At 35.8% G+C, this 24,836-nt stretch overlaps 3 protein-coding genes across 3 annotated transcripts; 1 reads left to right on the top strand and 2 right to left on the bottom strand.

The window, feature by feature from the left end:
* Nucleotides 1–105: 105 nt before the first annotated feature.
* On the bottom strand, nt 106–4,030 carry LOC120277305 (glucosamine inositolphosphorylceramide transferase 1). Its single transcript, XM_039284093.1, has 4 exons — nt 3,582–4,030; nt 3,386–3,508; nt 2,073–2,240; nt 106–1,952 (listed from the first exon to the last, which is right to left on the bottom strand). Exons 1-4 carry the CDS (start codon nt 3,825–3,827, stop codon nt 267–269), a joined length of 2,223 nt encoding a protein of 740 aa, XP_039140027.1. The 5' UTR covers nt 3,828–4,030; the 3' UTR covers nt 106–266.
* A 953-nt stretch (nt 4,031–4,983) lies between these two features.
* On the top strand, nt 4,984–7,517 carry LOC120277084 (sulfiredoxin, chloroplastic/mitochondrial). The gene is made up of 5 exons (XM_039283829.1): nt 4,984–5,118; nt 5,193–5,344; nt 6,972–7,005; nt 7,126–7,219; nt 7,298–7,517. The coding sequence occupies exons 1-5, from the start codon at nt 5,037–5,039 to the stop codon at nt 7,311–7,313; spliced, it is 378 nt and encodes a 125-aa protein (XP_039139763.1). The 5' UTR covers nt 4,984–5,036; the 3' UTR covers nt 7,314–7,517.
* A 108-nt stretch (nt 7,518–7,625) lies between these two features.
* On the bottom strand, nt 7,626–24,642 carry LOC120277083 (probable protein NAP1). Its single transcript, XM_039283828.1, has 24 exons — nt 24,486–24,642; nt 22,708–23,128; nt 22,552–22,626; nt 21,459–21,539; nt 21,295–21,375; nt 21,083–21,165; nt 19,384–19,468; nt 18,323–18,448; nt 18,115–18,222; nt 17,683–17,727; nt 17,457–17,599; nt 16,368–16,500; nt 15,137–15,247; nt 14,916–14,994; nt 14,029–14,222; nt 12,874–13,019; nt 12,171–12,252; nt 11,930–12,040; nt 10,993–11,118; nt 10,778–10,917; nt 10,581–10,677; nt 9,318–10,309; nt 8,567–8,779; nt 7,626–8,228 (listed from the first exon to the last, which is right to left on the bottom strand). Exons 2-24 carry the CDS (start codon nt 23,107–23,109, stop codon nt 7,748–7,750), a joined length of 4,134 nt encoding a protein of 1,377 aa, XP_039139762.1. The 5' UTR covers nt 23,110–23,128; nt 24,486–24,642; the 3' UTR covers nt 7,626–7,747.
* Between the last annotated feature and the right edge of the window lie 194 nt (nt 24,643–24,836).

The raw sequence follows: 24,836 nt of genomic DNA, 5'->3' as shown, positions 1-24,836 counted from the left end.
TTTAAGTTATTAATTATTATTAAGTAAAAAAGAAGGATAAAAGAAGCTCTTCAAAACTGCAGGTAAAGAGTCTCAAGACAACAAAATTCAGAGAAAATTTTGTAATTCTGTTCCTTAACAAAATCATTAAATTAAACATACAGTTTAATAAATTAGAGAATAAATTACACAAGAGAATGCCAAAAAGGCAAATGTTACAAAAATTAAAAAAAAAAAAAGGGAAAAAACAGGATACAAGCTGAAGATCAAAGTAATAATCTAGAACACTATACATCCCACCCATCTGTTCTGCCATTGAAGCTCCATTTATTAGCAGCCAAATTCCCATACATCTTTGCAAACTTAACCAGGCACTCACTTCTCACCTGGTAATGCACTTGTGTGTTCTTACTAATGGCTGCTCCTGTGAATTTCGATGTGTCGATTGCCCATGAAGGCCTGACATACTCTACAGTCTTCCCGGGTTTGCTGGCATTCACGTATAAGTAGTTCAGAAGGACATCTTCGCAGTTAAATTTCTTGTCGACAAATTCCCGGCCTTCCTTTGCAAGGTCACTCCAATACATGTCGAATGCAAGTTTGCTGTCGATGAATGCTGCACCTGTCAGTATCATGTTATACCCGTTCTGCTGGCGGGCGTATCTTTCGTCTCTGTACTGCAATGGATTTCCATTTGCAAGGCGTGGGTAGAAACCGACAATTCGATCTGGATGTTCCCTCCAGACCCTGAAACCCCGCTCAACATCATCGCATGTCATCATGATATCATCATCAAGCTCAAGAACAGCTCGCGTCTTTATCAATGGGTCAGCCTTGAACCTATTGTTCAAGGAGTTTCTGTCTTCTATTCTGATCCTAACAGGAACAGCAGAATCAAAGTCGCCGTTAACTGGAGGCTGACCTTTATTCCACACCACTACAATTTCCCTGACTGAAGAACATCTTGAATAATGCTTAATAAACATCTTCAAATTCCATATCCTTGCATCATATGTCATGGTCAGCAATGTAAACTGAGAGTACTGCCCCTTGACTGGGTAAGCGACTTCTGCACCATTGCCTCCGTAAACATGATGGGTACCGATGCAAGTTAATGCCAAAACAACTATAAGTATTAAAGCCAAAAGAGACCTGCCTGAACAATTATTAGGATTTATTCTTCCTTGCAGAGGAGAACCAAGCCTGTTGAGATGGGTGAAAAGCCATCTCAGTTTAGGATATAACTGAAAATAGGACCTCCTTTGACTGATAGAATCACTTCTTTTTGCTGAAATAGGAAGGCACCAGCTGAGAGGTACGATACATTTGATCGCGCTAACTAGTACTCCTGATACAATAACCAGTATTGTCACAAGTCCAAATGCAATGTATCCTAGAATAAGCCTGCGAACTGAATCACCTGACGGAACCCTGTCACCATCCATCACCCCGATCCATTCACCAGATGGAAGCTTTTGCACATCCAGATGGTGGTAGCGAGCACCATTCCAAGCATTTCGACCTTTTCTTGACTCTTCGATACCAAAAGGAACTTCTACTTCTTCATAGTTATCTGGGGTAAGCACCTTAACCTGGAACAATCGTATTCGGCGCCCATAAGTTTCTCCACAGTCCTGTCCTGTGCGGTAAAGGATGTCATTGTAAACAAAAGGCCTGCCTGCATTTCGAGCCCCTAAGCTCTTGTCTGTATTGTAAACAGGGTTCTGCTTGTGAGGTTTCCATGGACCAAGTGGGGAGCTGCTATACCAAATCTCCAGCTGTCCATTCTTTTTAGCACCAAAAGCACTAAAATCAGACCCGAAAAGCCAATAGTAGCCATTATGATTGATGATGAATGAATCAACAAGGGGTTTCTTCAAAATGACTTTTTCCAGTTTCCATTGCAAAGGAAAATCAACTGCACGATAAAGATGCAGTTCCCCTTTCTTGCTGCTTTCAGGCATCATGAATATCTGTGTGGCCATAAGAAGGAACAGCAAAATTAGAGGGGCAAAACCTGCAAGGCATGCAGGATTTGATCATCCAACATGGAAGCCAAATGTTAATTAATGGTGTAATAAAGTTCTTCTTACTTGGTCCTCATGGCTGAAAACATATGGATAAGAAAGATGCCACTCTTCATCTAAAGCAATACCCAAGAACTTCCATGTCGCTCCTCGGTCTGTGCTCCTAGCAACACCAATATCCCCTTGAAGTGTGATAGAGTTTTTAGTCTCAAAAAACAAGTAAAATGTATCGCCCTGCACATAAAACCACTAACAGAGACTATTAGGACTGCTACCAATTAATACATAATTTTTTCCGGTAGGAAATAAACCAATATCTGAAATTATAATACATAGGTGCATAGAAAAGCACAAGCCACGTCTCATAATGCATTTTACAGACTACCAGAAACAATAAGAATATTGGGATCTCATTTGCAACTTTGCTTGGCAAGACAAATACCTTTCAAAGTTTACATAGATATCTGGCATTTAGATTGGGAAGAAAACAAAGCCAAAAGGACTTCTCTAGCTCCAAAAACAGTATGGATTTGGTTTGCTACTAAATAAACCACAGACGAAGAAACAGAATGACAAAATATTTGAATCTGTGGCACCACTCTACATTTTATCAGCTTCTCTATCCTTCTCCATCCATGGTTCACTCCCCACTTCAGATTCTACATAAAATCCCTAGAAACCCTACATTTCTGCTCCATCAGTGAAACTCCTAATCCAGTATCCTCAGACTCTAATTCTTTTTCCCTGTTTATGCTAAAACACCTTCACTTTTCATCAGATCAAACTCTAAGATAAACATTTGAATTCATACCAAAAGACATTTTGTCAAGCATCTACAATTCATCTCCATGAGTTCCAATATATCCAAATTCAGGCAAGCAATCTCGTGAAACAGCTCTGTTGCACACAAAAGGTGAAAACAACTCAAAAGGTTATCTAAAAAGGTCTAATGTATCATGCCTCATATTAAAATATCTTCTACAGGAACTCCAAGAAAAGAAAGAAAGAAAGAGAGAGAGAAAGAAGAAGAAAGAGCAGACTTCCCACTCCACCCAAAAATTTTCTCAAAAATAGTCAAGGGAAGAAGAACACAATGTTTAAAAAATTAACTGATAAATTCTGCTGCATTTCAAATATCAACTCAAACTGACGCATTGAAAATTGCAGCTCAACTTCATTCAAATGGTACAAAGACTGCATCTCTAAGTAAAAGATAGATCTTTTAGTATTTTTGAACTAGAATTCACCCAAAGAGACAAAATTCAACATCCATCTTAAAATTCAAGATCGCCAACAGTAAGAAAAGCAAATCCCATTGACCTAATTCTACAAACAAATACTCCAAATTAAGCAAAATACTCATTAGATCTTCAACATACCAGGATATGAAGAAAAGGATCCGCCACGAAATTACTCGGAGACCTAGCATCCAAAACCGAAGCACAAGTGAACACCGGATTCGCCACCGGCCACGCCGCGCTCTCGTTCCTCCACATCTCCCTCTACCCAAAACCACCAGATATTCAAACAACGAAATCCAAAAACCAAAAACCAAATCCCGATCCAAAAACTCACCAATTCCAGAGGCTGAAGCTTCAGTGGAGACTCGCCATAGAACAAGCCAATAGACCAAGAGCCCTCCCCATCTGGCCGGCACCCGGGGGACGGCGGGGTGTATGAGTCAGAGAAGGCAGCGAAAGTGAAGCGCGAGTAGAGAACTCCAGCAGATCCAAGAAGGAAGGCGGCAGCGAGGAGGTAGAGCACGGCGGTTGAGCGAAGAAGAAGGCGGAGTCTCCGGGCAGCGGCGGCCATGGATTCCATGAGCCGAAGACCTCGTCTTCTCCGCCCCGGCCCTTTTCTAGGGTTTATATAGATAAAAAAAAAATTAAAATTAAAAAAATAATCTAATAATTTTTATATTTTATTGTTGCTAGTGCTTGGATTTTTTTTTTTAATTATTAGAAAATGAAAAAAAAAAATTCTTCTCTTCTTTCTGGTCGTCTTTGACGACGCGGAGCAGAGCATGGCGACGGTGAAGCGACCTAGAAGCACGATGATGATATATATATATATTTTTATTTATTTTTTATTTATTTATATTTATATATTTAGATTATTGATATATGGTTATATATTTTGTGTTTTATTCTTTTTACATTTTTTTTTTTGGACAAATGTGGGCGAACAAACCATGATTTTTAATACGTTAACACAACGGTGCCTTTTTTAAAAAGTTGAATACTATGTGCGCGTTTAGAATAAAAGGAATTGGCATATATTTTATTAGAATTTTATTTATTTATTTATTTATTTTGATGAAAGTATCTAGTAACCGAGTGCTCATTTTATGACAGTTTTAAGAACAAATTCACACCCAACATCAGAGATTCATTATTATTTCTGTATTTAGCAAGACAGAAACTCAAGATTTTTTAAATATCTTATTTATTTTTTTGTAATAGACTCAATACTACTAAGATATGAGAGTTTTGGTTATATTTTCTGTTTTTTAATTAGTTTATATATATATATGAATTTACATCTTGTATTAATGTTTACAAATTTTAAAATATAAAAATAATGAAATAAAATTTTGTTTATATATCCTCTTAAATATATATAATTCATCTGTAAGTTTTTCCTAACATTAGGACATATATAAGTAAAAAATTAATTATGGATAAAGTTATTTATTTAGATACTTCTGCTTGTCATAAATCAAGGTTCATAGCAAATGTGTGTGTTTTTTTAAGAAAAAAAATAATTTTTTTTTTTTTCAAAAATGCGAGATTTTTTAAAGTAATTTATCCCATAATTATATATATTAAAAAAATTATCTAATTTAAAAAAAATGAATAAAAGAAGTGGAGATGCGAGTTGGTTGATGCGTATACGGGCACGTTTCCCGGTTTTCCTTGAATTTTAAAAATTCGAAAAAAATAGAGAAAATGAAACAAACAAATAAATAAATAAATAAATAAGCACTTATATTTCTTCAAAGCTTCGTTGAAGCTCAGGAAAAGAGAAAAAATGGCGAATTTTGCTCTTCTTCGGCTCCCTTTGATCTCCTCTCATGGCAGCTCGCCGCTGAGAATCCGAGCATCCTCCAATGGTTATCTCTCTCTTTCTCTTTCTGTTGGTTTGTAACTTTGTAAGTATGAGGAGATTGAGATGAATTCGTTGTAGGGGTTCCATTCTCGAAGCCGAAGACGGGGCCTTCCATCTTGGAAATCCCGCTGGAGAAGATCAGGAGGCCGCTGATGCGCACGAGAGCGAATGATCCGGAGAAGGTCGAGCAGCTCATGGAGAGCATCCGCTTGATCGGTCTCCAAGAACCAGTAATGACTCCATATCCGCTTTCATTTTTAGATCAAACATTTCTTGGGACTTGGATCATGAGGATTTTAAGAGTTTCGTTCTTTTTTTTTTATCTCTTTTTGTGGGAATTGAAGCTAGGTTTTAGAATTTTTTTTTTTTTTGGTAGAATAAGATTAGGGGTTTGCTTGCATTGATTATATACTTGTTAGAATTATTATTGTGGAGATGCAACTAAAAAATTTTGAATCTTTGGTCACTCTTTGTTGTCAGATTAAACATCCATGGAAGACTCGTCCTTTAATGGTTTTGGATATTGAAGTTAGGTTTTAGTTGTGTTTTTAGGACAAAGTATGAGAACAAGATTAGTGTTTGCTTGCCTTGATTATTCACTTGTTAGAATTTTTTTTGAGGAGATGCAAGTGACAAGTTGAATCTTTGGTCACTCCCTATTTTCAGATTAAACATTCATGGAACATGCTATCTTTTTTGGATATTGAAGTTAGGGGTTAGTTGTGTTCTTAGGACTTAGTATGAGAACAAGATTAGAGTTTACTTGTTAGAATTATAATTGAGGAGATGCAAGTCAAATGTTTACTCACTGTTTTCAGATTAAATACTCATGGAATATGAGATCTTTAATAGTTTCTTTTTATTCTTCGAATTGAAGTTAGGTTTTAGTTGTGTTTTTAGATCTAAGCACGAGAACAAGGTTAGGATTTTGCTTACATTGGTTATTTACTTCGTAGAATCATTGTCGCGGAGATGAAACTGAAATGTTGAATTGTAGTCAATATCTTGTTTTGTGTGAATGCTTTGGAATTGGAGAGAATGGACTAACATTAGATGGCTGCAATTGCAATAGAATGTTTGGTGAGAGCAAGGATTCCATTGCCAAGGATGCATTTGTTGATCCTTTCCTTTTCTCGATATTTGGGTTTCATGGTTTCATTGAGATTAAAGTGTTCAACTTGGCCTTTATTCTTATTTTTCAGAGAGTAATTTACCAAAATTCAGTAGTGGTGCAAGTGTGAAGGGTTGTCATTTAAATCTTTCTTCAGTTTAAGAGGTATTGTAGAGAATAGAACTGTATAAATACTTTATTTTCCTTAACAACAAGCCTTGTAAGTACCTTCTCGTTATGAAATGGAGATTTTTGCAGACTTCTGCCTGCATTAATTTTGAAATCGTTCAAGTGCAATTTTATGTATCACTCATTCTTTCACAAGCGTAACAACTTAGGGCCTGTTTGTTTTTTTTTTTTGTTTTCATACCCCCAGGGGATAAGAAAATTGTGAAAATATGTTTGCCAAGCCATTTTCAGAAAACATTTTTGCAAAACGTCTGACTTTTCTTCATTTTTATGAAACTTTGGAAAGCCATTGTGGGAAAATGCTTCCACTTTTCCAAGTTAGAGTATCAAATCAGCATATTTGCTAAAGAGTTAAAATTTGCCTTGTGTAAACCACTGGATAGAACTTGAATAAATACTTTATCTTCCTTAACAACATGCCTGTAAGTACCTTCTCCTTATGAAATAGAGATTTATGCAGACTTCTGCCAGCATAAATTTTGATATCTTTCAAGTGCAATATTATCCATCACTCATTCTTTCACAAGCATAATGACTTTCATTCATATGTACTACAGATCGACGTGCTAGAGGTCGATGGAGTTTATTATGGTACGCTATTATTTCATTCTCTTATTGAAATTTATTAGTTGATTTTATTTGTTCCTTTTTTTTTTTCAAACCCTAGAGCAAGCATGTGCCTTGACACTTCAATCTTCATTACCATTGTAGGTTTTTCCGGGTGTCACCGCTACGAGGCTCATCAACGCCTTGGCCTGCCTACCATACGCTGTAAAATCCGACGTGGAACAAAGGAAACTTTGAGGTAAGTTGCTCAATGTGAGTACATCACTGCTTTTGTCATCCTGCTCCAATATTCAACAATTCTCTGGTTCTCCTTCAGGCACCATTTGCGATGAATCGAAGAGTTGGATCAACCAGTCTTATAATAACGTCAAGAAAAATGTTATTGTTGTATGATAGCATCTCCTGCATTATCTTCAAATTTCCACCAATTGTAATATATATATATATTCAGAGAATCTTGCAGCTACTGCTTGTGAAACCATTGGGCATCTTCATAGAGTAGACCGATTATTAATAAATACTTTTCAAAAGGACTACCATTCTCTTCTATATGGATGTAGAATGTGAACCTTCTGACGCTTATGATAAACCATGTTAAGACTTCATTCAGACAGGAAACATAACCCAATAACATTAATGCAAAGTATCAGCAACTTCACCATTAATTAAAAAAAGAAAAGAATAGAATAGAAAACCTGGCAATACATACAAGCAATGCTCATTAACAATAAAAATTTGTCAGATTACACCAACTACTATTTTTCAGTTATTTGTCCAGCAAGGGCCCTGATCTTGACACTGCAAACCTTGGCAAGGGGCTTGGACCTCGACTCCCGGAGGTCGAACCCTCTACAAACTTGACCTTCCTGCTCGAACCGTAATCCAGAGGCCCAGAGCGTCTCATGCTGGGATGTTGTTTACTACCTGGCTTAGCCTTCATGTCGGAATCATATTCCTCTTGTTGATGAACACTGAAGTAACTGGAATCGTATGCGCTAGACTGAGGTGTAGAATCACCTCGCTGGTGTCTGATGGCAGGCGATGCATGAGCAAGAGAGACAGCGGGTGATTGTCTTGGTGACGGTGCCAGTATTTCCACAACCGCCATTGATGAATTCCCATAATGTTGGCGATACATCGACCGAATAATGGCATAAGGTATGTGTATCTCAAGAGTGCTTCTGAGAAGGTAGGGGCAAAGCTCACAGAGCTGGTCTATGAAAATCAACTTTGGGACTATATTTGATCTGCATGAAAGGGCAGGGTGAGTCCAGGTTTCTTCCTCTAAAATAACAAATGCCAACAAGAGAGAAAATACATGAAATACCAATCTTAGATCTTGAGAGTTGTCTACATAAACTGAAACAAACAATGATTTGAATGCTCCAAAATACAATATAACACACCGCATACAAAGTGAGAGAACTAGATGAACGAACATTATAAGGAAAATTTGTGTTTGAACTAGCATGATTTGAACTTAACATTTAAAACTGTACTGAAAAGAATGTTAGGGTTTATGGGTTTATCGAAAGGGGATTTATTAAAGAAAAGAAGTTTCTTTGCTATGACCAAGGAATAATACCTGTTACTATCTGCCCATGAATCAAGTAATATCACAGCAGAACATTTAGTATAAAGTTGCATGGCAGATTTTGCATTTGCTTCGACTGTTGCACGGTTCAGCACTTCAGGTTCCAACACTTCATTGGCATGCCCATTAGAAGTGGATTGTCTTTGATATTCTCCCCTTTCCAACCTAACAAACTCACTTGCAGCAATTACAGCACTGATACACCTGTGAAAGCCAAATGTTGTTATAATACACAGAAGGATCATTCAGAGAGAACTTTGTTAATTGTTAACTTTAAAAATTCATTCAGAAAATGATAAAAGACTTGTTAGGATACTCAGAACTTAATGTTTACACTCAGAACTAGAGAAGATAACATATCTTTGAGTTCTGAGTATCAACAAAGTAGGCATAGTCATATCATTCAATTGAAAATGGACTTCTGCATTAATTACTAAAGATTATCCCCTATTGATGTCTACCAAAATAAATCCATGTTAGTTATATAGAGAAGGCAATCATATCACTGTGTTGATTTATTCATTCAATAAATAGTAATCTTTGTTATAGGGCACCTTCACCTAAATATCCCATTCTGTTGGGTGCGTTCTGTGTTTGAAATTTTTTGTAATGTCCGTGCTCTTTGCTAAGTCCAGAAACTTATATTCAATCACATGAAAAGAATGAAATTAAATAGTTTATACAGGTTAAAGGCAAATCCATTCACAGCCATCATCATGTCAGTAAATGATGCCATACTCACCTGGCTAAGCAGTGCATGTTGTTATTGAACCCACCAGTACTGACATTAAAAGCCGTCAAGTTCCAGATATTCGAAGACATAAATGAGGCACATAGATATGGCAGCAAGGTCCAAGAATTATCGGTGGCAGCATTGGCTTCCAGCATAATTGAATGGACCCATTCCATGTCATGGTCACCAACCACCGCCATGGTACTAGCAACCCTTCTTAATCTTTTAATTTCATCTTTATCTGGTATCTCATCTGGTAATTGCTTAGCTACCCCATTAATAAGGGAAACAAGCAAAGGTGCCTTCTCATCTAACACCAGCGTAGCAGCCTCCACAAGAATCTGATGAAAAGCTATCGCCTGCCCAGCCTGAATACAAAACCCAACTAAAGTCTCAATGTCAGGAATTTGCTTCATGTTAGCTTCTCTTTCTATCCGATCACCAGTGCTGATACTACCAGCAATACCCTCAAGATGATCATGATTTGACCTCAAAGCGGTATCAATACAATTTAGCAATGCAGCTGTGTGATCTCGTAACATCTTATCCATGCGGTCCAATCCATACCCACCAAAAATATGGATTAAGGATTTAAGCTCCAATATATCAGTGAATGACTCTGCTGAATATCCACCAATAGGTATTGAACTTTTGAAGCAATCATTCCGCGGCATAAATACAATTCCAACTCCAGAGCTATCCTTCACAATATTTTCCATGTACCATTGGCAGATGAATTCAACAGCTGATCCAGTCTGCAGGCCAGCTGGTTTTTCAAAATTGTGTAAATAAGAAACTGGCCCGGTGAAGGCCTCCATTAATAAAACTTCACGTAGACCCTCAGTGAGATCCATGCTGATGTGCTGCTCAGCTAGGTGGATGATGCCAATGTGCCTTCTTATCAGAGATTCTACGACTGATGGACACTGAAGACCGTTATCAGTTTTCAGCACTGCAAGAAGCCTTCTCCTGAAGTTTCCAAGTATACAGTCTCTCATGTACTGCAAAAAAATAAAAATAAAAATAAAAAGCGATGAACAGAAAATACAAATAAAGGAAATTTCCCTAATTTTCTCTAATATACTTGAATGTTTCAGAGGAGAGGCTAAACAAAATTGCTCAGATAAAAGGCAACGTACAATTATCAGAGAATAGACATAAAAAATAAAAATAAAAATAAAATCGAAAGAAAGAAAGAAAGAAAGAGAGGATTCATAGTCCATAGAACACATCTATGTGAATGACGCAAACCTATCAGAGAAAGAAGCAAACCTCACGTAGAACAAAGACATGATTCAGAACACATATTGGCTCCATGTCATTTAAAACAGAGCAGAGATTTGTCAACCTTTGCATGGCAGCTTCAAGCCTATCCAAAACAACACAGAAGGCACATGAGCATCATCTGCCTAGACAAACATTATCACCGAACTATTAAAAATTAAATGAATGAAGAGAAATGTCCTCACATTTTCACAGAACTATTATTTTCTGGGTAACTCTCATACCCAGGCAAGGACAAACCAAACAGACCTTTTGGTGATTTCATGGATAGGTTTGAGACTTTCACTGCATTAATCATACGGATAGCTGCCTGCTCTGGGGAGAGCTGCATCATATAATCTACTCACTGAGTTTGGATATTATTTTATCAGGGGTAATTACAAACTAATACAGATATTACCTGTATCTCTAAAGCACCAAATCCACCTTCTGAATCCAAGATATTGATCAGGCCTTCCAGCCCACCCATGATAGATTCAATGAGGGACTCCACATATAAAATCGCATCTCTTCCAATCTTATTAAACTGCACTTGTTAGAAGGATTATTTTATTAAAGCTGTTTGCATTTCAAATACTTCTAAATATTCTTGTATCTTGGCAGATGAAAAGAGTTTATTGTCCTTTATGAGCGATCAAAGAGGATAACTATAGCCCAGTCAGTGCAAAAACATTCAGACCAAACTACACGAATATTCGCATGATTTAACTATTTAAGCAAGCGGTTTGAGAAAGAGAAACATTTAGCAAATTGAACTGCAAAGGCTTATAAACCAAACACATTATTTCACTTGGGTTGGAGAATTAATGGCAAACAAATATAGTGAGAAAGGTTCAGTGCTCAGGAATCTAAATGGGTGCAGGCAAGAAAATGGCTCATCAGGTTGAGTGTCCCATTATATCCCCTAAATCAATTCTACTGTAAATGTTTACCACGGTTCAACATGAAACTTATTATTGCATATATACCCAAAGTCAACTATATAATTGAACCTATCAGGTAACTGAATATACAAATAGAAAACATGATCTTTTGAACGTCCTTGAGGCATACCAAATCTTTAGCTTATAGTGAAATGCCCAGGTAGTGGGAATGCCTCCATGACCAATCATTTGGTTAAATTTATTAAAAATAATAATGCCAAGAGAGTGTGTTAGAGTAAACAAATAGTCCCACATTAAATACTCTGGTAAATATGAATTTGAATATATATGGTTGAGTCAGCTTAAGCTTTTGAGTTGAATCGGACACAAATAATATGTTTGGTTGGCATGTAACAAAACAAATTATCTTACGGGTAAAGCTGATTGGGCCAGACAAAGATCATTAAAGAATACCTCTTCTGGGATGATTGCAGAAGAACAATCTGGAAAACTACTTGCAACTCCAAGCCAAGCACAACAATGTTGTGGTCGACCCTCGGGCCCAAACATAGTGTTCCTGAATACCTGCTCAATTAGTACAGTAAGAAATGAATTTCTCTGGTAAATAGCCAATTTAAACAAAAAAAAAACAGTCAAAAAAGAAGCTAGAATTCACTTGAGGTCTGCAAATCATGAAAACAGGTACCGCACTTACTGTTGTAAGATGATGATGATAGAAATACAGCTGCTTAAGGCTTCCATGCTTAGACAATTGAGATTCAAGTTCATCCACACATCTGCAGACATATCTTATTTAATTTCAGCCTGTCGAATTTAATTATTCATGTACACAAGTGTACCATGAGAAGACCACATTAACAGAATCAATATCGAAAGGTAAGATCAGTGAGTGCAGCCTAGTCAGTTGTGCATGATTTTTGAAAACAAGTTCACCACAAAAATTCCTATTGTATACTAAATATTGACAAAAATCTAAATTATAGCAGCTTGACCATGTGTGTTTATATGCATCACAACTATTAGAAGATAAATTATAGATGCTTGAACAAGCATTCTTGAACAAAATTTAAACTTTGGAGTGCTTGGCTGGATAACATGGGTAATTCACCAACCAAACAACTGATATGCATCTATAACTGTTCCTTGATGCCATAATTTCATTGCCAACTTTGTCATTAGTAAGGCTTCCTCACAATAGAACATATCAGCTCTCTTTGATCATGATAGCCATTAAAAAGTGCTCAACTTATTTAGATAGTTCTTGAAGCATTCTAGGTTATTTGTCAAATACCTATAGCTCATAAATCATGATGCTCTTAAATGGGAAAAAGAAAAAGCCAGAGGTGCAAGAAAATTTATGACAAGTATAATATAAAAATTTATAAAACATGTAGTACCTAGACCAATTATACGCAGCATTTCCTTCAGACAAAAGGCCTTCTTTTCCGGTGGAAACTGTAGCCTTCTCTAAGTGTCTAATATTTATAGATGACCGTGAAGATGTGACAATCATTAGGATGGACAACCAATATCTGCGCAGATCCTGCATTCATATAAGAAACCTAAAGTCATTAGAACAGAGGAAGATGGAAAAGACCAATGTCATACATTTTGGGCTAATTTCCAAGCCAGGCAGATTAATTACTCTAAAAATTCACACACAAACACACGCGCGCACACAATTCACACATGTGCGCTCGCACGCACATGCGCACACACACACACACACACACACACACACATATCTTGATTGTTTCTGTTGGGGGATTCTCTAGTTCCTGTTCCTTAGGATTGAAATTGATGACCATTATTATTGTTGGCAATTTTGAATTGGCCCAATAAATAGATTCCTCATCGAATTGTGAAGTTCAAGCCCCAAGCTTTGTAATGTCTGGATTTCATAATGCTATAACAGATGGCATCAGTAAATTCTAACTTTTTGCTGTAATAGGTTCATTTAATTTACAAATACTACCTAAGTTGAATAAAATGGCAAATAAAAAGGTCACTGAAGTTCCTCTTCCAAAAAAGTCAACAATAGAGAACAAAAAAACCACTAAGAAAGTCCCCTACAAATAATAAATAAGTTCTTGCAGATGCCAAATCTAAAACTTAATCTACTAAGCAGTTATTGTTAAGTCAATTAACTACCAAAAGTCCTTCATATCAACATCCAAGGTTCACTGAAAAGCCTGTTTTGAAGATCATGAAGTTTTTCAATTCACCACAGGTAGACTTCAAAAAAAAAAAAAATCAAAGCAAAGCCGAAAAATGAAGGAAAAAGATGCTAAATCATGTTACAACAATATAAAAATCAAATATCCCAGACCAAGAATTCCCTGTAGAAAAACCAGCCACTATTTTTGGGGGAGTAAACCTCTTTCACTTAGAGCAACAATTTCATGATTTAATTAAGTGTTTGAACTTAGTTGCTTCACAAGATCTGTTACAAGATTAGTGATCATTGATGAGGGTTTTGATATACCATATATATCAAGGCATTTAATAACAAGAAATAACAATTCAAAGGTATTAAACAGTAAGCATCTTACAGATAAATCACACATAACAGCAGAGATATTCTCGCCTTGAGGCTTTGGTATGTTCTCGAGACAACGAACTACTTGCTGAAAGAGGCCACGTAATGTGTTATCCAGATCAAGAGCTACCATGCCTGGAGTACCAAGTAAAAACCGGATCCTTCCAGCACAAGATGATAAATATGACAAGGCATACCCTTTTATTGCTGCATAAAAGAAATGTTCAAATCAGTCTTCCTACCAAAATGAAGTTTGCACAGATCACTTATGTCCTTAAAAATTGGGTGTGAAATATCCAAACAGAAGGGTGTAGCAGGCAAAATACAAAATTAAATAATTACAATCTTTTGCCATCACCGAGAACCTCTTGCTTGGAATCCAAAACATTGCGCTCGTAATTATCACCATCATTTTGTTTGTCACTATGCCCATTATAATCATTACTTGCATACTATGGTGTGAATTTTAATACATAGGCCATGGAGCACAATTCTGAAATGACCACATGAATAAGGACTTATTTCTCTATTTCTCTTATAATTTCCTAAATCAATCCCCCCAAGAATTTTATAGAAAACATCCAATCTTCAATAACTTTGGGCTTACAAGGAATTGCGAGCAAGACCAATAAGGCAATTTGTGATCAAATGCAACTAAGAAAAAGGTCTCCGTAATGTTCTTTGAGTGGCCAGAAAAAGGAGACGCTCTGAATTAGTCCGCACACATGAATTAGTCACTTGCACAACTACTTTGAAGAAAGGTACCAAACATGTCAAGAATGAAACTACAATAACATTGATAGATGTAATATCTTTCAATAGTGCCTAAGGCAGTGAAGCTGTAAACTATCTCCAGAAATGTCATTTCAAATATTGACACATTGCATAGTACAATCTGACCTGCTATATATTTGCGAACTAAACAGCAGAGTTTATCAATTCCATCAAGCAAGAAGCCTATAGTTGGATCTGACGCATCCTGCATCAGTAGAGAAATTGTTGGTTAGATAATGTAATAGCATTGGCAAAAACCAATTGTATCTAGTTATCACCCATATGAAAAATCACTTGAGCAGCAGTGAGCAAAAAACAGAAATTTAAGTGAAGCATATGTAACTTACAATTTCCATTGGAATCACCCGTGCAGCTTTAGATTTCGAAGATGAAACACCTACATGTCGGAAGTACCAAACAATCTCACACTGAGCCAGTGCCAATGCAGAGAAAACCATCTGCATATACAGAATGTCTCTTCAGAAGAAGTAATGGCACAAGTACAAGCAGAAGAAATTCAACACAAAAAAGAAAGCAGCCAACACAGACAATTGTATTTATTGGAAACTAAGGAATTACAATTGCATATGCACATATGCTCACTCAAAAGCATAATACTGCCTTCCATCTAGAATCTTATCTGTCAAGCCCAGTTTATAAAAAAGCTGGAGGACTAACATATTTGTTAGATTGATACAGAGGAGGTTGGCTTCATCAACCTGCAAGGGCCTTCATGGTCACAGATTAAGCGTTCAAGATTGGGGTGCTAATATGATTAGCACATAATAAACAGAAAAATAAAATAATCATGCATAACAAAAGCTGTACATACCATGCAGATAGCTAGTGGGCATTATTGTTCTATTGTCTCCAATGAGAAGTCAAATTTCAAAAATAGGTACTACGTTGGCTTACCATAGCAGTAACTAAGGAGACTTTGAATAGAAGTAGCATTTTAAAATCATTTTCTCACTTGCAAAACAGTGATATCAAGCACCTTGGCTATTGAAACAGTAAACATAGGAGAGAAATTTAAAACTAAGTCACAGCAATAACAAGACATCAAAATCGAGGCCATACTCTTCCCCAGTATAATAAGTTGTCTTAATATCCAATAACTCAAGCTTAATGCTTTCAAAATGAGATTTTAAAAGGCTTCTGATCATCATCACCCACCAAAGAAAAACAGTGTAGACATTTGTGTCAGTTGTGATATTTACATCAGTATCGTAAATAGTATTTTATTGACTAGCAAAGGCGTGATTAAAAAAGACCCAGGAACTGTAATGGCACAACATTGTTGGACTATCACTACAAATGGGCATGATCACACAACCAAGGCTTTCCACAAGGCAGGAACATCTAAATAGCTGGTCAAAGGGTTTTACAGACAGATAATTTATCATGACATGAACTGGGTTTCATCATAAGCAGGTAAACAGTTGAAAACAACAATGAAAAACCTAAGAGACAAACATCATTCTAGTTTATGCCATAACCTCAAGCAACAAGAAGAATGCCAAACACCAAACATCAAATAATCTCATACATTTCCAAGTAGACCACATATTAGAATACCTGAATATTGGGGGCTAGTAAACTAGGTTGATCAGAAAAAAATAGAACCATTCTTCCAATCTCTTGTTTTAGTAGTATTCTCCTTTCATGGTGAATGGCATCACAAGATAATAGTGCCTGTTCATGGACTTCACTGTAGAACTTAGAGTTATTGCCTTTATTATGAGACGGAAAAAAACAAGATGAGACAAATGGAACCATATAACAGAAAACCAAATGCACAAGACCGGATAATAATCTTAAAAAACAAAAGTAGGAGTCAAGCATACTGGAAAAGAAGCACATCGAAATCAACAGCAAAACAATATATAATAATAACAATGCCAATTATTATATCATAAACGAAAATAATGTACAACACTATGAAAAGCACAGGAAGGATCATCCTGCACAACATGTAACACATTCTTTTCTTAATACCATTCTATGGATTTTTCAAAACAGAAGGCTTGATTGGCCACTATCATTTTCAATGGAAATTATTATGCACTAATAAAAAACATCAATATATTTAGTAGCTGCACACGAGAATATCTGGCCAAATTGCAGCTAATGTAAATACTAGAAAATCTAGAATCCCAAATAACCTTACATGCTTATTAGTGATGATACCAAACTTGGCTTCCACTTTCAGATTCCAGACAGTCAGTTCCTAAAAGAAACATGGCTCTATACATTCTCCTTTCAAGAATACGCATAATTCAGATCGCACTAACTGATGCATATAGCTTTTAGCTAGCACCAATAGATTAGATGTACACTCACTAGTCCAGTTCCCTCATCTTATGGTACTAATGGGGTCATGCATTATACAAACAGGCAAGGGAACAACTAAATTAAATATCCCAGAAAGAGAAAGAGCCTTTTGAAGGAAAAAAAATCTCCAGAATAAGCCAAAGCAGCTTCTCATTTTGCATGAATTGATCACGGTGATCCAAGAAAACGACGACAGAAAAATCTAAGATAACATTTGCATATGAACTAGATGGAAAGAGCAAGAAATGGGTAGGAATATAATAAAGGAAAACCAGAACATAGAAAAGAAAGGGTTGCAGATTAGTACTTTTAGAATGAAATAAAAGATCACACCTGATCATTTTCTCAACCTGTTTAGCAACATTATACTCTAGATCTGCTTCTTTTTGTTTAGCTCGTCCAGATTTCGCCATCTTCTTTGATTCTAATACCCTTGGAAGAACGTAAAGCTGATATTCTTCATGCAATGGCACATTCTGCCAAAGTCCAAAGGCAATGTTACCCAAAATAATAGAAATGATAAATGCAAACCAATTAGCATGGAAGTGTATAGGCTTACCTCATCTCTGAATAATGTGAGGATCAAGTTCTCCTTGAGCACAACCTGAAAGCAGAAACTATATTCACACACTAATAACATCTATTGAAGAAATAAAGAGAACCATTGGTTGCCCAATTCATCACTGTATATATCATACATTGGCTTATAACAGAACAGAAGAACAGAAGATTTGAAATCATGGATAATCACCAAAGGCAACCTCACATGAAGGCACAACAAGTGTTATATTCAAATAGTTTAATTCCCTAACCTCCCCAGGTCAGTAAATTTCTAACATTAAATCAGAAGCTAGAAATAAAGAACCAATTTCTAATAAAAAAAAAAATACATTCACAAAATTTACAATAGAAACTTGACACTGTTCAAGTACGAAGCAGTCATCAGAATATCTCTTTGACTGAGTAAATCAAGCACAAGCAAGTCATATACCATTGCAATATCAATGCTCGTAACACGTAGAAGTTCATCAGGACAAACAAGATAACCAAAGAGGACCCATTCGCGATATGAAGTAACATTGGCCAAGTCTTGAGCCCTCTGCAAGATGGCAAAATAAACACTTGGAATGCTCACATAAATAGAGATGATGCTAAAAGCATCTTATTGACTAATAACAACAGATGAGATAACAACCAACCAGGGGATGGGCAGAATTAGTGAGTATGTCAGGATAACGAGGATGAAATGGACTAAGAAAGCCTTCATTTCTTAACTTTTTTGTATCAGTAGAAAGGAATATAGTTGGACCCACTGCTTCCAGCACCTGAGAGAAATAGCAATTAAAGACTTAGACTTTTAACTTACCAAAAAAAAAAAATGGAGGATCATGGGATTTATATAACAATCATATGGTAAACAAGTTAGAAGTTGATTACAATATGTCATCATTTGAATCAAAAGCCAAAGGTTAACACAACACAGCCAAAAATATCATTACGATTGATTGACTAGGGAAATCAAGTTAAGATACCACTGGACATGGATTGGTCAAAAAAGAAAGAACAAGAGGATCTCAAAAGCATACAGCGAAAACATTTTTTTCATAGTATGAAGATTCTTGTTGCCCGTCAAATGTAATGATTGACCAAATATATAGTTTTTGACAAGCCACAATACCTATACCTTTTAAGCGCATAAGAAGTAGAGCATGCAATAAAATGTTAAACACAAAAGCCACTTTTATAATATCTAAGCATAATAATTATTGAATCAAAAGTCATTGATCCTTTCGGTGCAGCAGAGAAATATTTTTGCTACACGAGGTAATAGAGCTAATAACTAGATTATAAACTGTGCGTCGACAAAATGCAGATCATTTCAAGTAAGGATTTCTAAAATCACTACATTTTTTTTAAAATCATTACATTCTATCCCTAATAAATGTAAACAGAGTTTTGCTTATATTATTTTTAAGCAATTTAACAATCAACAAAAGCATATTACAGTGCAAAATACATGAGAGAAGATCGAGAAGAGCATGTTATCTATGCAATGCCAACATGATAGCTTTATGCAAATTAATAACTATTGCAGCAGCAAGGACAAAAGCTTAATTTAACAGGATGCAAGCAGAAAATATCAAATGATTATACAGGGCAGATCATCATAAATTTCAATAGGATAGACATGAATCAAAGACTGGAAGCACGAAACTATAGTAAATTTGGCATATCAAAGACTATGAAGGAGAGGAAGGACTTCTCCAATACGAGGGCTGACAAAATTGAGATCCTCTTGTAACCCTTTCACTGGTGGATCATATGAATCAACAAACTGAACCAATCTGCTTAGATCAAGATAAAAAATTAAAAATTAATAAAAATTAAAAAAGAAGAGAAAGCAGAAAATTAGCAGAAGCAAATTAGTTGAATATGAGGATCTAAAACAGAAAAAAGATTAATATGAAGTAAAAGGGTGGGCATATACAGCAGAATGATGTATTGAGCAACAATGAACTAGAGCAAGAGATTGAGCAAACAGTTAAATTTTTGTGTCTGACATATTTCCACAATTAGAGTCCTTTTAGGCATGTCGAATTCCAATCTCTAATTACAGCTTGCATTAAGCATATGACAGATGCACAAATATCTTACGTAGAGAACATAAGATATCATAGGTTAAACAAAACAATGCTACAGGTGATAATGGCAAGATAATGCAGTTAATATGCTTAATATTTTGTCAAAACTCAATCTGATAACCATAAGATATCATCAGCATCAAACTTCTGGATATAAGCTGAAGGTGGCACTACAAATCTCAGCCAAATTCAGATACTATATAGACCAATTCATATGCCATACATATGAGTTCACTGAGAAGGGTGCACTACATGTGTCATGCGCAACCATCTCAAGTGATTACACAGTACCACTGGCCACTACATATCCGTGCTTCATCTTAAAATAAGAAAAATGTAGCTCCCCAGCTAAGTCAGATTCCATATACAATAATTCTTATGCCAAACATAAGGGTTCAATGAGAAGCGAGCACTTCTCAAAGTTCTGGTGATAATGCTGATCTTCTCTCACAATAAAATCATAATATCATCAGTAAAAGTTCCTAATTCCGGTTGGTAATGTCATGAGAGATAATCACAAGTGATTACATATAATCTGATACGCACTTGCCAATGTTATTACTGACAACTACATAACCTTACTGCATCTTGTAATTGCCTCCTATGTATTGTCTAAATTCACAAATATGCTATCAGGATTTCATAAATTGAATAAGGGAATGCTTCAACCGCTAGTCTTCTAATCAATACTCAATATGCATATGCAATTTAGTGAAACGGTTCTTGATAGTGCTCGTTTAAGATGTGCTCTGGTTGACACAGATCTTCACCACCATCATTCACTAACAGGATGTATGGCAGGAACGCCAAGGGCACAAGTGACATCTGAGTATCTGACACAATAATCATCAAAAAGATAGGCACACACATCAATATGGTTAGAAACCACGAGTAACATGTCTTTATTTCTTCAGCTAAAAACATGTGTTTCTGTTTCGGATTAAATGTATTATGTATGTAATAGGATGCTCAATCATTTGTCATCTAATTGAAAACAAGACAAAGCATTGGAAAATCACCATATGTCAAAACCCTTATGGACAATGAAGTTCACATACTAAAATTAGGTGATAAGAAAGGCTGATATAGAAATTTGAAATGTCATCTTGGTAGGCTAGAGCATCCAAGACTTGATGATCAAATATGACAAAACCCTTATGGACAATGACGTTCACATATTAACAGTAGACACCAATTTCATAAGGAAATATAAGGCACTAAAGACATACTGAAAATAAAACATGAAAAATGATACCGACAGACAATCAATTGGGCATAATACAGAAATAACGCTACAGTTGAAAATTATGTCCCCACCTATGGTAAAAGTCACAATCCCGACCTCCCCTAGACATAGCATGCAGAATATTGTATACTTGAATCATCATTTTTCTTGGTATCTGCAAGATGGTTTATGTTGCCATGCTTGAATATAGGAGAGAGAGAGAGAGAGAGATGCTGCTCTCGCACACTCAAGTTAAATCAACATATTACAGAAAACAAAAAGGTAAATGAAAAACAGAATTTGCCTTGTCTGAGAAAAGATTCACACGAACAAAAGAACAGAAGAGATCCATAAAAGCATGTAGGATCAGTGCATTCTGATGAGGCTGCAAAAACCAGAAAAAATCAATGATGGCAATATAAAAATAACACAAATCAAATGAAGGCATAATATATACATGATTCTTACAAGCAAGGTGATCACTGTACTGCTCAAATCCAAAATAAGGCGCAAAGCTTGTTCCCGAAATGCCATTAAGTCAACAAGAAGCTACACAAAACATACAGGGAAACACTTCAATTAGTGTTTGCATGGTAGACCATGCAGCCTACCAGAACTGGACAAAAACTTTAGCAGATATCATTCAAACAGTGCAGAAATCAATGTTCCATTGGCCTCATTACGACATATGCAACACAACCTTTCACACAGAAATAAAACAAAAATGAACTGTCAAGCATCTTCATTAAAACACAACCTGTTCGCATCATTTGTGAGCTAGTGAAAGCAAAATGAATGTCAAAGCAAATCTTTAAGAGTTCAAAGTACACGATTGAGATCTCAAAGACCTGATCAAGAGAGTGCATATCTTTTTAGCAATGCAAGACCCTAATTATATCAAGTTTGTAGGAGTATAGTCATGATATTACAAGTTTAAAAACTATTATATTATCCAAAATCAAAATCGAATAGGATATAATGGAAAAGACATAGCTAATAAGGATTATTAATAACTACATTTGAAAATAAATTATACATTATTGAATGTTCAATTCAAAAAGTTTTTTATAAGGGTTGAAAAGCTATACAACATGGAGATATTAAACTATGTCCATTATGTTGTATTGAGAAACATAGGCATGAAACATTGATGACTAGGACTATTACCCAAAGAAAATTCCATGGTTAAAGGTACAGTGAAAAATAGGTTCAACAGCATACACAACTATATCAACTTTTCTCTAACTTTGTTTGGGTTCAGCTCTTTTATCTTAATTGTTAAACTCTGACCAATGTTTACTAGGTGCATCAATAAGTTAAAACGCAAAGCAACAAGAATTGTTATAAACTTCAAATGACTGTAATTAAGTTATGAAACAATCTGATAGCTCAATTGTAAGACATTCAAGCACAAGGGTAAACCGTCAAACCAAGATTTTCAATTCTATTCAAAACTTTGTTCTAATGTTGAGTGAGCAATGGAGAAAACCTAAAACATGCATTCTTCTCCCATATATTTTATTGCATAGCATAACAAGAAAAAAACAGAATGTATTTGTACCATGACCCATGGCTCAAGGTGCTGTAGATAACCTTCTGCATTTTCATACATAGCATCAAGAGAAAATTTATCAACCTGTAAGACAGATAACTCTTATTAGAAATATAAATTAATCAGCAATGACAAAAAAAGTTACAAGACATGAATTTATCATACTCGGTCCAGCTGCAATTTGTTTGGATGTTCTGGAAACTTCTTAGAAACAAGTATGCAGATTTTAGGAAAGTTGGGGAAGACACCGGCTTGCCAAAATGCATCCAAGTATGTGTTTGACAGCAAATCTGGCTTATCCAGAAGATGGTTCAACCTGTACATTTTGGCGAGTAAACCTTCCGCAACTTTTGAAAGTTGAACCACCCACTCCATTTGCAGTGATTTCTGGAAATTTCCAGAACTTGGAATTGATTCAGAGCCAGAATGCTTCCAGTTCACAGATGTTGAAGGAGAAGAATCACCATCAAGATACTCAGACCACCTAGACATGTTCTCCCAGTCCTTGGACTTTAAAGATCTTGGAGACACATCTTGGTTAGAGGGTGGCTGCCTCAGCTTTGCCATGGATCAACCAATCAAATGCCTACAAGAATGCATATCCGACAGCAGATCAGAGGTTTCTCTACCAACAGCCTAACTAGTAATAAGACAATAAAGCAATGGTTAACTGTCCTGATCTCAGAAGAAGGTTGATTGATGAGTATTCTGTGTAAAAAAGGAAGAAAACATTTTTGTCCAATATATTTATCAAAGGCAACTGAACATATATGTGTTTGTGATATTCTTCATATATCATATATCACATATTAAAAAATGAAAAAAGGAACATGAAAAAGAAATTTCAGGTAGTGTTTGATATCTCTGGACTTAAATTCAAGAATTTTCACTTATGATAAAGATTGTAAAATCAGAGAAGAGTACGGTTGCACTGGAAGAACAATCATGCATCACCTTAACATCCAATATTTTCAAGATAAAACATATATTTTCCTGAACACTATCTAACAATATTATACTCGTTCGAGCAAAAATTGAACAATAACTAAACAAAACCAAGCAAAAACAATACACAAGAACCAAAAAAATAAACAAGAATTATACGGTTGAGGGCAACAGTGACTCATCATCCGTGTTGAAAAAGAAAATCAACAACCATCACACTTATCCAAGGCAAGCTATCCTCAGGAAAGGAAGCAATGATAGCAAATCCAAGTTTTAATCTGCTTTCTTACCAATCCGGAGTGAAGCTCTAAAAAATCAAGAAACCTCAAACCACAACAGGCCTTAAATCTGAACAAAACACTAAAAATCAACGAGAATGCATGTAATGAAACGTCCGATTCATCATCTACACCTTGAAAAACAATAATAAATCAAAATTAGACTTCAGCCACACAACACACTTTCACCAATTATAAAAAAGATGGCAATCATAATTCATAATTCGCATCAGGAAAGGAACTCAAATGTTACCACACTAGACTCACCAACTCCGTGCAATGAAAAATTCAAGAAAGACCTAAGGAAAGAAAGAAAATCCAAGAAAAAATCAGCATTTTTTTCACAGACTCCAGTGGACAAACCAACAATCAATAATCCTCAGACGTCATCTCAAAAAACCACTTCGGATCAACAAGAATACACACTAAGAACAACTCCAACTCCCCATCTACTCAAATTCCGTGTGATTTAAAAATTAATAAACTCAAGAAAGATTAAAAAAACGAAACAAATCCAAGACGGAATCCACATTCCCAAAGACTCCAATAGGCATACCAAGAATCCAGAATCAGATCAACAAGAACAGGCACTAAAACAACTCCAATTCAACATCAACACCAAGAACAACAACGAAAAGAAACCGAACCCAAAAGACTTCAACCACATTCTCCACCAACTCCAAAAGAAAGAACAAAAAGAATCGACAAACCCCAGCAAACCTGAACGGAAGAGAGAAGCCTCAGACCAAGAACTCCATAGAAGCTCACAGATCTGGAAGCATTCTCGAGAAGACGAGCTCTTCCTCGGCGGAGATGGAGATGGAGATGGAGATGGTTTCTATATTCTCTTGGCCATGTTTGTTTGGTGACATGATGATGATAAGTCCAATTCTTTAAGACAGGGTTTTTGTTTCCATTTATATCTCTTTTTCTAAATTTAATTCCGGTTTTGTCCGTTGGTGAATTAAACGGTAATTTTTTGATAAACAAATATCTTATAATTAATATTGTTATTTATCGTGTTAAAAAATTTTATTTTCTTTTTCTTTTGCTTTTTTTTTTATTTTTTCA

This window comes from Dioscorea cayenensis, chromosome 15 (genome assembly GCF_009730915.1).
Source record: "Dioscorea cayenensis subsp. rotundata cultivar TDr96_F1 chromosome 15, TDr96_F1_v2_PseudoChromosome.rev07_lg8_w22 25.fasta, whole genome shotgun sequence".
Taxonomy (NCBI): Eukaryota; Viridiplantae; Streptophyta; class Magnoliopsida; order Dioscoreales; family Dioscoreaceae; genus Dioscorea; species Dioscorea cayenensis.
This window is presented reverse-complemented; position numbering and strand designations above follow the sequence as displayed.

Bases quoted from the DNA above. Each gene is read 5' to 3' on its own strand.
- LOC120277084 (XM_039283829.1), top strand. From the start codon at position 5,037: ATGGCGAATTTTGCTCTTCTTCGGCTCCCTTTGATCTCCTCTCATGGC. The intron at 5,119-5,192 runs GTTATCTCTCTC...AATTCGTTGTAG, and splicing joins AATCCGAGCATCCTCCAATG to GGGTTCCATTCTCGAAGCCG. The intron at 5,345-6,971 runs GTAATGACTCCA...TATGTACTACAG, and splicing joins TGATCGGTCTCCAAGAACCA to ATCGACGTGCTAGAGGTCGA.
- LOC120277083 (XM_039283828.1), bottom strand. From the start codon at position 23,109: ATGGCAAAGCTGAGGCAGCCACCCTCTAACCAAGATGTGTCTCCAAGA. The intron at 21,376-21,458 runs GTAAGAATCATG...TGGTTTTTGCAG, and splicing joins GTACAGTGATCACCTTGCTT to CCTCATCAGAATGCACTGAT. The intron at 19,469-21,082 runs GTGGGGACATAA...TGATCTAAGCAG, and splicing joins GATTGTGACTTTTACCATAG to ATTGGTTCAGTTTGTTGATT.
- LOC120277305 (XM_039284093.1), bottom strand. From the start codon at position 3,827: ATGGAATCCATGGCCGCCGCTGCCCGGAGACTCCGCCTTCTTCTTCGC. The intron at 2,241-3,385 runs GTATGTTGAAGA...TTTTATGTGCAG, and splicing joins ATCCTTTTCTTCATATCCTG to GGCGATACATTTTACTTGTT. The intron at 1,953-2,072 runs GTAAGAAGAACT...ATGGCCACACAG, and splicing joins TTTTCAGCCATGAGGACCAA to ATATTCATGATGCCTGAAAG.